This window comes from Marmota monax, unplaced genomic scaffold (assembly GCF_021218885.2).
Source record: "Marmota monax isolate L192 unplaced genomic scaffold, Marmota_monax_Labrador192_F-V1.1 WCK01_AAM20220418_F8-fsc00088, whole genome shotgun sequence".
In the NCBI taxonomy this organism is placed as follows: Eukaryota; Metazoa; Chordata; class Mammalia; order Rodentia; family Sciuridae; genus Marmota; species Marmota monax.
In genome coordinates, this window is record NW_026694492.1 from 6,301,085 (window position 1) to 6,317,335 (window position 16,251).

Below are 16,251 nucleotides of genomic sequence, written 5' to 3' on the forward strand. Positions count from 1 at the left end.
CCAGGCATCCACTATACAGTCTATGTCCCTGTCTCCTTGACCATATCTGGGTCAGCCACCAGCAGATATATCATCTGGACAGAGACTACAAATGGGCTTTCTCAATCTGCTTTCTATCCCATTCTAATTGGTGAGGTAGGAAAGCAAATTAAAAAGCCCTATATTTCCCGGATTGCCTCACACCTAGGTTCTTGTGAATCAGTTTCCATTGCTTAGACCCACTTGTGACTTTAAAGCAAAGTGAACCCCTTCCCTTTTTGAACTCTGGAGCAGAGTTCATATCCATTCCCCAGCTGTCCTAATGTTGATAGGCAACTGCAAAGGCTTTTTAACTGGGAAGCTGTTCAGAGCAATATTAAAGGTAAAAACTCCTCTGGGAAAGTGGCCGGGAGGTCAGAGACTCAGCCTGGAACTTGCTTCTCCAGTTCATCCACAGCTTTTGAAGGCACCTAGTCTGCTACATTAATTGGTTCCTACAAAAAGTACACACGGGTGTGTTTCCTCTACTAAATCCTAACTGGTAGAAAGCCCAAGCTGGGCAAATCAGTCTCTTTCTTGATATTCTAGAACTACCATTCTGGAGTTTGTATCTGGAAATTTAACATGTAAACTATTGAAGTGAGAAATGAATATATTTCTTTCTGAAGGATTCTGAGAGGCAGAGGAATAAAACAGGGAAGGAATATAGACAGAGGCAGTTAGACAGACAAGACACTGGGTTCCTAGTGCAACTCTAGGTCCTTGTCCTAACATCTTCCTTAGGCCTGCTTTTTTGGGGCAGTGTGAGATATCTTAGTTATCTTTTTAAATTAATTAATAATTGTTTCTCTTAAACTCATTTTGGCTGTCTTCCAATACTTGTAATCAAAAGAGTTTTAACTAAGACCCTCTTCAACTCTGAAAGGCTTATTCAGGGCCCATTATGACCTAAGGACATCATTTCTTACAAGGGGGTAGGTTTCTAAAGTGGATAAAAATTAAAAGTCATAATTTTGTTCATCCTTCCAAAAATCATTAAAAAACATTTTTGAGTTAAAAGAATTGTGAATTTTATTAGTTTTAAAAGTCATGAATGTAAAGAACAATAGTGAGATCATTTGGAGAAAATGTGTTGGAGAACACAACGACCCTGGCTCGGACCCTGAGAAGTGACTGCCAACTCCGCAGAGTTGCCAACTAGAAAGAAGCTTCAAAAACCCCACCCTAATTGCAGAACACAAGGTCTGGAAAATTCAAAATAATTGTCCAAACCTATGTTTTCAATTATACTTTGCAATTCTCAAAGAAGATATTATATCTCATTTGGCATTTATGATCTCTTTCAAAACACATACACACACATATTTCTTATGACCAGTTGTGACTGCCAAATGCTCTTTCCACCAAACTATGATCCTTTTTCCTTTCATGAACAAACCACAGAGGGAGTACAGAGGAGAGGAACCCTGTCCAGGCCTTGGAACCCAATTCTTCAACCTTTTCACTGTGCAGACCAAGGACAGCATGTGAAATGAACACTGGCATGGTTCACACGGTAACAGGAGGCAACTGAGCAGACGCACTATAAGGCAAAACTGGCCCTTCCCCCAAAACATAAGTATAAGATTTTCCTGAAGTTCCAAATGGAGTGTGAAATTCTTCGCTGGGAGGCATGCCTTCAACATTGCCCAACAAACTGAATATTAAAAGGCTTTATTTAATCTCTCTGCCTTCATTTCATCTCTCCTGTAGTTCATGTGTACTCTCGGGGTCTTTGCCCCCAAAGAGTCAACCACAACCTAGCTGGTATAAGATATCTTCAGGCACAAAACAGGAAGAGGGCAGCCTCTGAGAGTCTATAGACACTTTCTAGGGAAAAAACGTGGTGGTCAGCAGGGCACTGTGGCACACACCTGTAATACCAGCGGTTCAGCAGGCTGAGAAGTTCAAAGTCAGCCTCGCAACTTAGTGAGGCCTTAAGCAACTTAGCAAGACCCTGTCTTAAAATTAAAATAAATAAATAAACAAAAGGGGCTGGGGATGTGGCTCAATACTTAAGCACCACTGGGTTCCAATCCCTGTTGTCAAAAAAAAAAAAAAAAAAGAAAAAAGAAAGAAAGAAAAGTGTTGTTCATGATTCCCTCCATTTCTACTAGACTATACTGCAAAACATGAAGCATGTTAGCTAGTGGTCAGATTGTTTTCAACACCTGAATTTCCCTCCTTTTATGACCAACAATTTCTTCCTGTATATTGTTCTCAAAATTGTTAGAGATGGCAGCCTTTACAGAGTACAAAAAGGCACCAATACTATTTTGATAACTTCTAAGACCTCAGCTTCCCATAATCTCATCCCAAATACGTGATCTGTAATTTATATATAAAAGCACCTAATATACAACAGAGCTTAATTAAAAATGTAAAACAACTTAAGAAAAAGAGTTCATCTTGGTTGACTTTGTTCTACCTCCTCGGTATCAAATGGTTGACTCAGAGGAAAAAAACCCTCCAGCTTGAATGGTATAATAGCATGATAAATCTGCAAGGCAAACGATCCCCTGTCTCTTTCCTCCCCAACATCTAAGAGTCTGCATTAAATTGAATAAAAATAATGTTTGAGTTACCCTAGTTACGTCAAGGATGTATAATGGAAAATAAACTGGAGCTGGCTACAGAAGAAAGAAATAGATTTAATTCAGAACAAAGAATGCCACTCATATGATAGGACAAGCACATGCAAAAAGCAGTGGAGAGGAACTAAGCAGCTGGTGGCAGCAGATATATGCATTGATAAAAAAGCAAGAAGACATACGTCATATAGATGACTCCTGGGGAAGAAGATAAAGTCGGAATATTCTTAGTATCTATCAAGGAGAAGAAGGAGGAGGAGGAGAAAACTGTAAGAAAAGAAAAAGATGGCCTCATGAGTCACAACATAGCTCAATTAAGATCTAGTTATATATAATGCATTTAAAATACCCAGCACAACAAGACATGCTTATATATGTACAGTCATATAATAGTTCACCTTAATAACAACAAGAATAATAATATCACAAAGCTAGAGGTGACATTGGAGATATGTTTCTTGTTTTCAGATGAAAAGACAGGCCTGATCATAAGCCCAAATGCTAAGGTCTCATTAGTTTGGGTATTTTCATTACATGATATAAACTGAGCATCCCCAGTTGCAAAATCCCAAATGCCCCAGTATCTCCCAAGTTTTTGAACAGCGTTTAAAGAGTCAGGTCTATGCAAATTTTCCCAAATTGAAAATTTCTAAAATCTGAAACATTTCTGGTCCCAGGCACTACACATAAGGGTTATTCTACCTGTCTTCTCTTATAGTGCTACAGGGAGAGAAGAGGACCAGACTCAGACATGGGCTTAGGGCCACAGGTTTGTTGTGCATGCTTTACTACCAGCACAACACTATTTCTCCACACTAGAACTCAGTCCATTAGCGGCAAGTACCGAGGGTCTTCCATCCAGTAAAGTGACCCAGGGTGGTCTTCTGGGAGGTCAGGCATGATGGTGAGACCATGCTGGAGTTTTATTTCAAAGTTAAACATGTTACTTCAGACTTCTATGAGGTGACCCAATGGTAAAGTTCCAATAAATTTGCCAAAGGTAAGAAGAAAGCCCTCGAGAAATGCTCAGATGAGAGAGAATAATATTCCCAAAATGAATACCAGAGAGAGTTCACCAGTTTATGCTGAGCTTAGCAGAACTATTTGCAAAACTTATTAAATATCAGGGTTTTAAATAAGCTTAAAGAAATAAAGGAGAAGATCTGGCAAGAGGGGAAAAAATCACACCAAACAGGAAAAAGTAGGAAACAAATAATGATAAATTCACCCTGGAGAACTCATCTTCTGCTGGGCATCCTAAGTCCCTCTGAGAGTCCTGCCTCCTGGATAGTCTGTTGGCTTCCCCAGGGCAAGGGCATGGGCACAGGCGTGACCCAGTGCCTTTCTTAAACACCAGCTTTATGAAAACTTCCACAATGACAGCTGAAGAAATGACCCCCCACCCCCAAAACCCTCCTGCTATTTCTAGTTGGGTTTTATGGGCCACCTGGGCGCAACTCACTCTTGATCATGTTCACGTCGTTGGCTCCATCTCCAATGGCCAGTGTGATGGCCTTCTTGTACCTTTTCACCAGGTCCACCACCATGGCCTTCTGCTTGGGAGTGACGCGGCAGCAGATGACAGCGCTGCACTCGCAGGCCAGGTCCACAAAGTTCCTCTGCCGCTGCTCTTTCTTAACTTCGAGCCTTCTCTTGCTTTGGGTTCGAATCCGTCTCTCTTCTTTTGTCCTTGGGAACTTCAGCTTCAGAATCTTATTTCTTTTGGTCTTTTTCTCTAGAAGAATCTCATTCTGCGAAATCATGGAGAGGATTGAGGTCACTTTAGTTTTTACACCAAAGGTATCATCATTTCCAAGACTTAAGTTGCGTGAAGGAGAGTTTGTGGATTATATCATTGGTTATATTGTTCTGATGACAGAACATTTATGACATAAATCTAGAGAATACAAAAATCTATAAATAACAAAATGAAAATTACTCATTAATTAATAAACCAAGACAACCACTGTTACCTATTTGGTATAATTGCTTTCATATGTCCTGTAATATTAAGCTTCAAACTTGGGAAATCACACCTGAATTTATAGGCTAAGAGATTTTTAAGTTGGCAATTAACAAATATGTAACACCATCTAAAATTGGTCCAAAGTGAACTTTTTTTCATTTGAGCCAAAGACCCAGACACACTAATGGTACCTACCAGCCAAGAACCGGTGATGACTAAAGCACGGTTTTCACCAGGTGGGAAAAAAGGTTCGTACACAACAGGTGCAAATTTTGCATAAACTCCACCTCTGTTTCTCTGGTTTTCCACCCTTGTATGAAGAAGAGAACTGGAGAAAAATAAATTGAAGTACTTAAAGTACAAAACCATAAACAGGCCCTACACTATTAGATAATTTTGACATTTTTTTTTAGAAAGAGAGAGAGAGAGAGAGAGAGAGAGAGAATTTTTTAATATTTATTTTCTAGTTTTCGGCGGACACAACATCTTTGTATGTGGTGCTGAGGATTGAACCTGGGCCGCACACATGCCAGGCGAGCACGCTACCGCTTGAGCCACATCCCCAGCCCCAATTTTGACATATTTAAAAAAAAATTCTGATAAAGACAACTTAAGACTTATCATTTTATCTATTTTTAAGTGAAATCATATAGTATTTATCATTTAGTGACTGGCTTATTACATTTAATAACGTCTTCAAGATTCATCTATATTATAATGTATGTCATAATTTTTTTTTCCTTTTTAAGGACAAATAATATTCCATTTTTTATTCAACCATTCTTAACACTGACAGACACCTGGGTTGCTTGACTCTTGTGAATAGTGCTGTAATAAATATGTGTATGCATATATCTCTTCAAGACCCTGCTTTCAATTTTTTAAAATGTTTTTTTTAGTTTGAGTATATTACTCAGAAGTGAGATTACTGGATCACATGGTAACTCTATTTCTAATTTTTTTAAGGAATCCCTATACCAGTTTTCATAATGACTACGTCATTTTACATTCCCACCAGCAGTAGATAAATGTTCCAGTTTCTGCACAGCCTCACCAACACTTGCTATTTTTTTTTCTTTTTTGATTGTCCCCATCCTAATAAAAATGAGACGGTATCACTGGTTTTAATTTGAACATTGTTTCACAAGCTTTTCAGCCGTTAGCATATCTTCCTTGGAGGAATGTCTTCTAAAAATTCTTTGATCCTTTCTTAATTGGGTGACATATAATCTTATACTATGTGGCACCAAGTTCTTGGTACTTCATAATTTGCCAAAAGCAACCAAAGGAAGAAACAGGTCACACTGTGTTCATAAGCAACAAAGGGAAGGCAATCTCCATCTAAATCAATACCCTGGCTGCTGTTTGGCAGAGAAAAACTAACTTCCCCGTACAATTATGTCTGCTTTTAAAAATTCTCGATACTTTATATCAACAAATCATTGATAAGATGACATGTAACACTTCTATGTGATAGAAAAATGAGTCATGGGATTTTGGAGGGAAGGGGCCTTCTTGCACAATCTTTTCATGTTGCAAATAAAGAAATCAAGCCAAGAGAGGTGATGTGATTTGTTTGCAGCAAGTTGATGGGAGACTTTCTCCGTTCCTCATGCACACCTCAAAAGCAGGTTTCTCAGACTTGACACTGTTGATGTCTTTAGACAGATAATTCTCTGTTGTATGTGGATGCTTATTTTAGGAAGGACACATGTAGGATGTTTTATAGTATCTCTGGCCTCAACCCACTAGAAGCCAGTAGCACCCCTCCTACCCTGTTGGGACCACCAAAGATGTTTGCAGACATTTCCAAGCAGTCCCTGGAAAGCAAAATAACCCCCACTCCCTGATTAAGAACCATCACACTAGAAGATTAGGTATTTATTATCCCTCTTCCACATTCACTTAATTCTCATTTTCAGTTGGAAAATCAGTTAAAAATCAAGACAAATGATAAAAAAACTGAAAGTGAAGAAAATATGAATTTATTTAAGCTGTTTTATAGGAATCATCATTTCAGGCACCATCTAGAAAGATAATTCATCTCTCTATAAAGGGAAACTTGGCTATAAGCATGATCATAAAATTTATTATTTGCATAAATTTTATCTTTTAATTTAGCTTAGGGTCTACTTTTAAAAGAGAGACCAGAAATTTATTAAAGCCCCCATCTACAAAAAAATAAACAAAACCATATGGTAATTAACCATATTGTTTGCAATTAAAAACTACTTAAGTAAACATATGAAGCATTTATTTGTCCGTTGCTACCTTTTAAAACCTAAAAGCTCAAAGAGGCATGGTTTATGTGCCTCTATTCAAACAGGGCTGATTTAGATTATAAGACTACCAATTTTGTCTAATCTAGCAGAGTGCCTCTCATACTGGAATGACTCACAAAAGCTTTATTATCATCATTAGAAAGAAGACTAATAAGGACTAGCAGCCCAGCAAGTGTATACATTAACAGCTTAATCTGACCTTGTGCCAGCCTGAGACAGGCCCTATAGGATAAAGCTTGAGGAATAAGTGGAACTGTAAAGCCAGCATGGTAACTGTGTACATTATATTTACAGCTCTGTAACAAGACAGGGACTTTTGCATCATATGTTTCCAGGTCTTCTGCAACTCTGATTCAGAGATGACCAATGTTCTAGCATAAGCTAAGGTTTGAAATACCAGGATTGCTTCCTCTAGCTAGACTATAGATGACAATGTAACCCTTCCAAACTTTCCTTCTGGGACAAGGTGGTGTTTTTCTTTTTCTTTTTTTTTTTCCCCTCTCATTTCACTTTCAAAAAATAAAATCCCTCCAACAGACAAAACATAAGTCATATTTATTTGCTAATGATACCATAGGCTCAGTTCCCTTCTTCAGCAGACAAAAAAGCACCAAGGGCTCTAAGGAATGGAGGAAGTGGCCTCGAAAGGTTTCCTTAAAACTAAAATGTGATCAAAATAAGACTGCACCATGATAGCTGGGAACTGCCCGATGTTCTCTTGCTTCATTTAAGCAGGAGGAGAGACTGTCTCAGGTAACATACCCCCACCCCTATTTCTCCATCTGTGCTGCCTCTGCCACTAGTGTTGCCTTTGTGAAATGAGCAGCTGCATGATCTCATGCCACAGGCCCTTTACTTACTTTATATCTTCCCCATAGCAGATAGTGGTGTCTTCTGTCAGAAGTTCACAAGCAAATCCTATGTTTTCTGCAGTTTCTACAACAGATAAAATCAAGTCCAATGTCATTCCTATTGTTGAGTTAAATAATTTCCATCTACTGCAGGTTGAGCATCTACTATTTGAAAAGCTCAGGACCAGAAGTATTTTAGATTTTTGAATTTTTTGTTCTTTTTTTATTTTGGAACACACACACACACACGCACACGGAGATGCTGTGATGATGAGACACAAATATAATTATGAAATTTATTTTACATATTCCTTATATCCAAAGGCTGAATAGATTGAAGGTAATTTTGTTTTGTTTTGTTTTTGTTTTGCAGTACTGGGGATCAAACCCAGAGCCACTTACATACTAGGCAAGTGCTCTATGACTAGCTATATCCCCAATCCCTGAAGGTAATTTTATAGTTATTTTTAGTACAGGTGCATTTTGACTGTGACTTGTCACATGAGATCCTAAGTGTGGAATTTTCCACTTGCGGTATCATGTCAGCACCCCCAAATGTTTCAGATTTTGAGCATTCTGGATCTCAGATTAGGGATACTCAACCTACAATGGTAATTTCCTTCAATTCATGAACATGATCAGATTCAATCAAATACACTATTTTCTATAGCAGTGCATAGAACTCTTATAAATAAGTCAATTCCTTTCCCTATAATAAGTGAAAGTCAAAGTCTGGTTTGAGATGTTTTTAATAATAAATTGCTATATTATCAACTATTTAAATTGATTATTTAATAAATGAATGTTCATTAAAATACTGACATGCTCTGAACATGTTGTTATGTTATAAGGGGAAGGATAATGTTTCCTCAGTCCTCACATGGGGTGCCTACTAATGACACGTTCCCCCCCCTTTTTTTCCATAACCACCCATTTGGTAGTTATTAAAGTCCAGGGCTGTGCTTTCAGACTGTGTAGCCTATTGATGATGGCAGAGAAACAGACATTATCCAGTTTCCTGTGAGAGGCTTGCAGAACAAAGTATGGATATCAAACAGCAACTTATTGAGCTCTAAATTTAAGAATTAAAAACTTTGCTCAGGTATAAAATTTTAACTGTAATTTCCAAGCCATAAAAGGAGCAAGATAACAAGAGTTGATGTCATTCAGCACTTTGTGTTCTTCTCTACGCCCCCAAATGGCAAAGCACTAGGAAGACAGAAGGGATCATCTTTCAGGATAGGAGTGCACATCTGGCCGAAGAGATAAAGACAACCAGCAGGATGCAATTGGGAGCTAAATCATAAGGAATAGATTCTGCTTTAGAGGGAGTTCAGAGAAGGACATAATCAGGGAGGGATGGGATAAGAGGAGGGTTTTAAGAGAAAATCTCTCCCTTCCAAAGAAATAGCTGGTGTCCCTACAGGATGGAAAGTCGGGGGCAAAGGAAACAGCAGTTTTAAATATTTGTGAATTAATAGATACACTTCCCCACATAAATGAGTTACCCTTTTTGTCTCCAGTGAGCACCCAGATTTTAATGTCAGCTTTTGCAAGTTTTGATATGGTTTCTGGGACCCCATCCTGCAGTTTATCTTCAATAGCTGTAGCTCCCAATAGCTGGAATGTACATTTGAAAAGAAGGAATTAGAAAATAAACCAAAAACTGTCTGTAGTTATAGTTCGCCAGCCTCTAAAGAGAAGGGCTAATTATGTACCCCAATTGGTGTTCTACCACAGCCAGTGGCCAGCATGGCAGGGAAGGCTACCACCATGCTTCACACTTACTGCAAAGCAAAACAACCAAATATTTTTTTTTCTTGGAGAATGAACTAATTAATTAGCTGAGACAAAAAAAAAAAATGCAAGTACAAAATCAGACATTAAAACCACACTATTATTGTGTACTTGCTGCTTTATAGATATGAGCCCATCCCTCTGGCCAAAGGGAAATACTGGCTATTGAACATTTTTCCATTAATCTAAACTCTACAGGCAATAAGAACTAAATTTTCAAAAATTTCATTTAGAAATGGTGGGGGTTTTTTTGTTTCAATATTTTTCAAAACATAAATTGTTTCAGTAATTTTCACAAATAAATAAGTGCTGGTTTGACATCCTATAAAATCATAATGCATTTTAATAAGTGATATAAAAATCATGGAATTAGATTAACTCAGAACATTTCTCTATAGGTTCTTCTCTTTTGGTTTCTAAAATGACAATGTCTATTCTGTTATCAGAACAGAAGAAATTCAAATGACCTACTTTCTTTGTTCCAATTTCATTTGCTGGAGTTAGAATAATCTTTCAAGCATGAGATCAAAATGTAATAAAACTTAATAAAAATTTTGCTTTGTTTAGAATATCAAGGAAAACATTATTAAGGTTAAAACTCACAATTAAGTCTCTTTCAATCTCCTCATATACTTTATCCAAAGCTTCATCTCGGTTGGTTGAGGCCACGCTGGCTGCCATAAACTTTTTATTCCATTCTGCAAATTCTTTTTCTTCAATTTCTTTGTAGCAAAGGCACAGGGTTCTAAGAGTTTCATTCGCAAAGATCTGTTTTATTTAAAAGACAATCCACCGATGCAAGAATATTTAATTTTATGTAGTTCAAGGTCAAGTTTGAACTCTTACTTTGAAGTAATGTACTAAGAGAATTTTAAAAGAGACTATGAAATGTGAAGGATTCTATAGAGGAATTAAACTTTGTGTTATAATAGACTTTGTTTTTTTGTAAGCATCACCAGGGTTCCAGGACTATATTTCTACTTCCCAAATTGGTTAAAGTGAAAAGTATACCTTTCTTCTAAATTAAGTCACTAGAGTTAAAAAAAAAAAAAAAAAACAAACTTTTTTTAATGACTAAAAATAACAGACAAAAGGTGTAATGATGTTGTAAATACAGACCCAATAATTTTATAACTTGTTCCCACAAACTCTGTTATAAGTCCAATCAACTATGAACTTGCAACCAAACACTAATCCTCACACCAATTCTAAAATCCATGAGCCATTGTTAAATCTGAGATCAAACATTTTAATGAAAAAGAGTATTTGGAAATTTGAACAGATTTAAGCCACTTTTAAATAACTTTAATACGAACCAGTAAAAATCTTTTATTATTTCATTGTTACTTCTTATCTAGCCAAGATGTCAGAACTGGCCCAAGCGAGTATTCACTTTTCAGAGTTTTTTGTTTGAAAGGTTCTATATTTGGTTGATTAGATTGACACTGTCACATTCTCATGAGAATTCATCCATTTTAATTGCATTAGCATCAGCATCAGTACCTAATCTGAAAACGTGACCCCACTTGGTAAACAACAGGTTTATTAAGCTTCTCTCTGAACACCTTTGGCGGGCTCTGAGCCTCAACTGATGGTTAGAAGGAAGAAACCACCCTTTATTAAGTACCTCCTAAGTGCTGGGAATTGAGCGAGATGCTTTCTTTTACAATGACCTGCCGTGGTTGGAATTATTTCCTTCCTCTTTCACATGGGAGATTAACGATGCAGATGATATGATAAGTATTCTTTTTCCCCACACAAAACTACTAAAGAGACTGAACTGGGACACGAGTTCTCGCTGATCTCCAACCTCACTGCCATCAGCATGCAGAACCAAAACCATTTGAGGATGGGTGGGCAATTCCCAAAGTGCAAGTTCAAAACCATTCTAGTGGTGACAATACCAATGGACTGTGCCCACAGCTTCCTAAGATAAGGACTTTGAAGTAATTAAGACCAAACTATTTTGTGAACAAAGGCGTCAAACTCAATGATTCAGTGGGGGTGGGGTGTGTGTGTGTGCACACCCGGACTCTCAGCTTCCTGGGAGGCTGAGGCAGGAGGACAGCAAGTTTCAGGCCAGCCTTAGTGAGCAAGACCTTGACTCAAAATTTAAAAAATAAAAAGGACTGGGGATGTAACTCAGTGGTAGAGTGCTTCCTATCATGTGTGAGCCTGGGTTTGATCCCCTGCACTGCAAAAACAACAAACACCATGATCCAGCGCACTGCTTTCTTAACCTCTGCCAAACAGGAATGCCTCGGTTCCTTCCCCTGTACCTAGAAGAGGGTAGAGCTCTAGGAAGCCACAGAGATGGTAAGGTTACAGCTTAGCATAGCTGTAGCTGGCTCAGGATAACTGGAAGAGAGACTAGCCATTCCTGTGGGAGACCAACCTCGCACATGACTGAGTTAACTCCCCTGCTGGGCGATGTGGCGTCAGGCACCCATGCTGCTAGACTGCCCCACTCTTCTAGGGTTCGAGTGACTGTGTCTTTGTGCCCCGGCTGTTTCTTGCTACAGCCCCATGGGTGAAGCTATGCTCACCTGTTCCTTTGTAATATTACCCCTTGCCCGGTTTAGGATAGAATGTTCCATGGAAGTGCCTTGAGTGTGTCCCCTTCTCTTACTGTGCCCTTGGGTGTGGCCTACATAGATGTCAGTCAACCTGCTGATAGTGGACATCATGAACATAGACTTAGCCCCCTGAAACCTGACCCCTTGCCTCATTTGAATAGCTTCTCTTCAATAAAAGGGATCCGCGGGTGTTCTCTCTCTCTCTCTCTCTCTCTCTCTCTCTCTCTCTCTCTTCCTGCAGACCCTTAAGGATAGAGGAGCTGTCACAGCGACCCCAAAGAAAAAGGTATTTGTGTCTCTTGTGTGGTTATTTTGCGCAGCCCAGTCAACCCAGTTCAACTGGAGTGACCCCTGAGCCTTTTAGTCATGAACAGAAACCCAGCACATTCCCCTGCATCTGTCCTATAGACCTGGATGCTGGGAAAGGGCTGGCTCCACGGTCATTTCCAAGAACATCACCAGCAAGGGAAGAACTAGAACCCAGGTGGCCACTTTTCTACTTTGGTGATGTTTCCACCCAATAACACCAGAGCCAGGGGAGGGTCAAGAGTTAAGAAACTTAAGAGACAGCATCAGAAACAGAATCTTGCAAGAAGAATGAAAGTGAGACTTACATCCAGGGCATCCTGTGTCTCTTGCTTTGTAGGATTCATTGGATGTAACCGTTCATAAATGACAGTGTCAGCACCTTTACAATACAGCCTGATGTTGCCTTCTGGGGCTCTTACTGGGAGTAAGGGAAGAAAAAACACACAACAAAGTTAAGTTTGATTTCTTCATAGAAAACTACATTGATAAAGTTACTTTGAAGTGTCACTGTGCTCCTAATTCACCCATCTTAAAACAGTCAATGCATCTAGAAGTGCTACCATTAACAAAGTTGGTAAGCCTTTGTCTACATTGAATGTAATAGCAAAATGAATATGAATGTTTCCATATCCTTACTTACTTTTTTTTTTCTTTTTTGATACTGGGGATTGAACTCAGCCACATCCCCAGCCCTATTTTGTATTTTATTTAGAGACAGGGTCTCTAGGTTGGTAAAAAAAAAAAATGTGGCATATATACACAATGGAATATTACTCAGCAATAAAAGAGAATAAAATCATGGCATTTGCAGGTAAGTACATGGCGTTAGAGAAGATAATGCTAAGTGAAGTTAGCTGATCCCAGAAAACCAAATGCTGAATGTTTTCTCTGATATAAGGAGGCTGATTCATAGTGGAGTAGGGAGAGGGAACATGGGAGGAACAGACAAACTCTAGATAGGTCAGAGGGGTGGGAGGGGAAAGGAGGGGGCATGGGGTTAGAAATAATGGTGAAATGTGATGGACATTATTATCCAAAGTACATGTATGAAGACACGAATTGGTGTGAATATACTTTGTATACAACCAGAGATATGAAAAATTGTGCTCTATATGTGTAATAAGAATTGTAATGCATTCTGCTGTCATATATAAATAAAAATTAATTTAAAAAAAGAGACAGGGTCTCAATGAGTTGCTTAGCACCTTGCTGTTACTGAGGCTGGCTTTGAACTTGCAATCCTCCTGCCTCAACCTCTAGAGCCAGTGGGATTACAGGCATGTGCCACCATGCCTGGTGGTATCCTTACTTACTCTTTTAATAAATATTTAGACACTGGTGTGGTGGCACACGACTGTAATTCCAGCTACTGGGTAGGCTCAGGCAGAAGGATCACAAATTGGAGCCCTTACTGGGCAACTTAGTAACAGCCTGTCTCAAAAAATAAAAGGGGCTGGAATGTAGCTCAGTGGTAGAGCACCCCTGGATTTTAAAAAGGTACAGACTGCCTACTATGTACTGTCCTGAACTAACTGCTTTCTTCCACAGGATTTTCTATGTTCATACAAACCAGCAGGAACTTTTCTTACCTATCAACTCATATTACTTACTGCCTCCAATGCTAAGGCCATAACATGACTCCTATGAGTGTTTTCTTATTTTTTTTTAATATGTATGATAATTCAATCAGCTTGAGTGTGATCAATAACTAGACTTTAGGTTCTCCAAGGCAGATGCTAGGCACAATAATCAGTCCAGATCAGTGTCAGGCACTCAGAAAGCAATTAGTAAAATGGGAATTCAGTACACAGGTAAACCTATAGGTTTCTATGGGTTAAACATTCACAGCACAGTGGAGAAGGTTTGTGGACACCACCTTAATCAAATGATCCAAACAGACTTCACCATGAATGAGGCAAACCAACATTACGTGCCTTCTAAAGTGTCACTACCACAATGCCCAACCTGATATAATCCTGAGGGGACAACAGATCAACCAGGCTGAGGGACATTCTACAAAATAACTGGGCAACATATAATAAATGTCAATATATGGAAGATCAAAACAAGGTTGAAGAATTGTTTCTGATTCAGACTCATGATCACCAGATACCATGTGCCACGCTGGATTGAACCCTGGACCAGAAAAAGATCAAGGTGGAAAGAGGGGAGTGAATAGAGAAAGAGGGAGGGATGGAGAGAACCAGAAAAGCCATAAATAAATAAGTTTCCTAGTAAAATTTCCAGAAGTCTGTGTATTAGATGATAATGCTGTATCAGGTTAAATTCTCAGATTTCCATCATTCATACACACGGAGACATACACAGAGAGACAGAGAGAGGCACGGTGGAGGAGGCAGACTCCTGTTCTTAAAAAATACTTATTAACCTATTTGGAGGAAAGAGGCATTGGGTCTGTAACCTATTCTCAAATGATTCAAAGGATACTAATATATAAACAACTGGTGAATATTAAACAGTACACAACAGTCCTTTAAACCATCCTTGAATTTTTTTTCTGTAAATTTGAAATCCTTTCAAATTATTAACTGGAAAAAAAATTAGGAAGCAATCCTCAGCTCCACTTGGTGGCCTGGAGGTGCGATTTTGATTCATTAGCACAGCCTCGCTCAGAAGAGAGGTGTGTAAGCTGCCCACAGCCTGCAGCTGGGCGGGCAGCGGCTCCACCGCCCTTCAGCAGCCGGAGGCCCCTGCGGTGGAGAACAGCCCCAGCCTCTGCCAGGTGCAGATGCACCGTAGCCGCCCCTTGGCACAGTGACGTGGTGAAGTGTAGAGAAACAACACCCCTTTCGGAAAGTCTGTAGGAATCTTCCAGGAGCCAAAATGGTCCTCTCATTACCTGCCTTATCCTGGCGTCACCAAATAAAACGGGCAAAGACGACACTGCGTCCAGCCACTCGCGGTGGACCTACCAATGATAGACATTCGCTTCCGGTCGCTGTTGAAGTCTAAAATGGCAAGAACACTGTAGGTCCTCTCGGTGCCCAGCTCGCTGATGGTGATGGTGTTCTGCGTCCTGGCGAGGAAGGCAAAGCCGAAGTTCCTGGCGGCATTGACCAGGGCGCCCTCGTCGGGAGAAGCCGCCTGGTAGTTGATCTGACCTAACAAGGGAAGGAGAGAAAACCAGAAAAGCTGTAAAACTAAATGCCCCCCACTGAGGTGCCTTTGCACAGCTGAACACATTCCCAAGACACCAGCCCTTGGCTCCCAAGGATCACACCAAAATTAAAACTTGTTAAATTTGGAACTATTGTTTTGAATTATAAGTGGTAATAGAAACCAGAAATAAAACAACTAGCCAAGAAGAGGGGGACATTCCCATAATTCTGCTACCCAGAAGAAAACGCTATCGACATTTTATCATGACATTCAGTCTTTGAAAAACGCCTGTTCCTGGAATAGTTTCTAACATGCTGGGTAGACATTCACAACCTGGTTATTTTAATGTTATATTTAAGCAAGTTGTCATATCTTTAAAGAGTCTTCATAAACAATCTTTTAATGAATGTGAACAGGTTGCCATTTTTCCCTTATTGGCACTTAGTTTTATTTCCAAAAACTTTGGCTCTCAAAAATAACATCGTAAACAGGGCACAGTGGCACATGCTGGTTCCAGAGGCTGAGGCAGGAGGATCACAAATTGAAAGCCAGGCTCAGCAATTTAGTGAGACTCTATCTCTAAATAAACTATTAAAAAGGGGCTGGGAATGTGGCCCAGTGATTAAGTGCCCCTGGGTTCAATCCCTGGTACCAAAAAAAAAAAAAAAATAATAACATTGTAATAACTATTGTGCATGTGTGTGCAAATATTTTCTGTCTCTGTTTTTTTTAAGGACTGGT

General features: G+C 39.3%; 1 protein-coding gene across 3 annotated transcripts in view; it reads right to left on the bottom strand.

Annotated features, from left to right (window-relative positions):
• Positions 1–16,251, bottom strand: part of Atp8b1 (ATPase phospholipid transporting 8B1) — a 116,309-nt gene that overhangs the window by 7,486 nt on the left and 92,572 nt on the right. For all 3 annotated transcript variants that reach the window (XM_046419423.2, XM_058571351.1, XM_058571352.1), the window contains exons 16-22: positions 15,324–15,512; positions 12,696–12,808; positions 10,109–10,273; positions 9,217–9,328; positions 7,718–7,793; positions 4,771–4,903; positions 4,072–4,360 (exon numbers count right to left, since the gene is read on the bottom strand). In XM_046419423.2, coding sequence (XP_046275379.1) covers positions 4,072–4,360; positions 4,771–4,903; positions 7,718–7,793; positions 9,217–9,328; positions 10,109–10,273; positions 12,696–12,808; positions 15,324–15,512 — 1,077 coding nt within the window. The remainder of the gene's footprint in view (positions 1–4,071; positions 4,361–4,770; positions 4,904–7,717; positions 7,794–9,216; positions 9,329–10,108; positions 10,274–12,695; positions 12,809–15,323; positions 15,513–16,251) is intronic.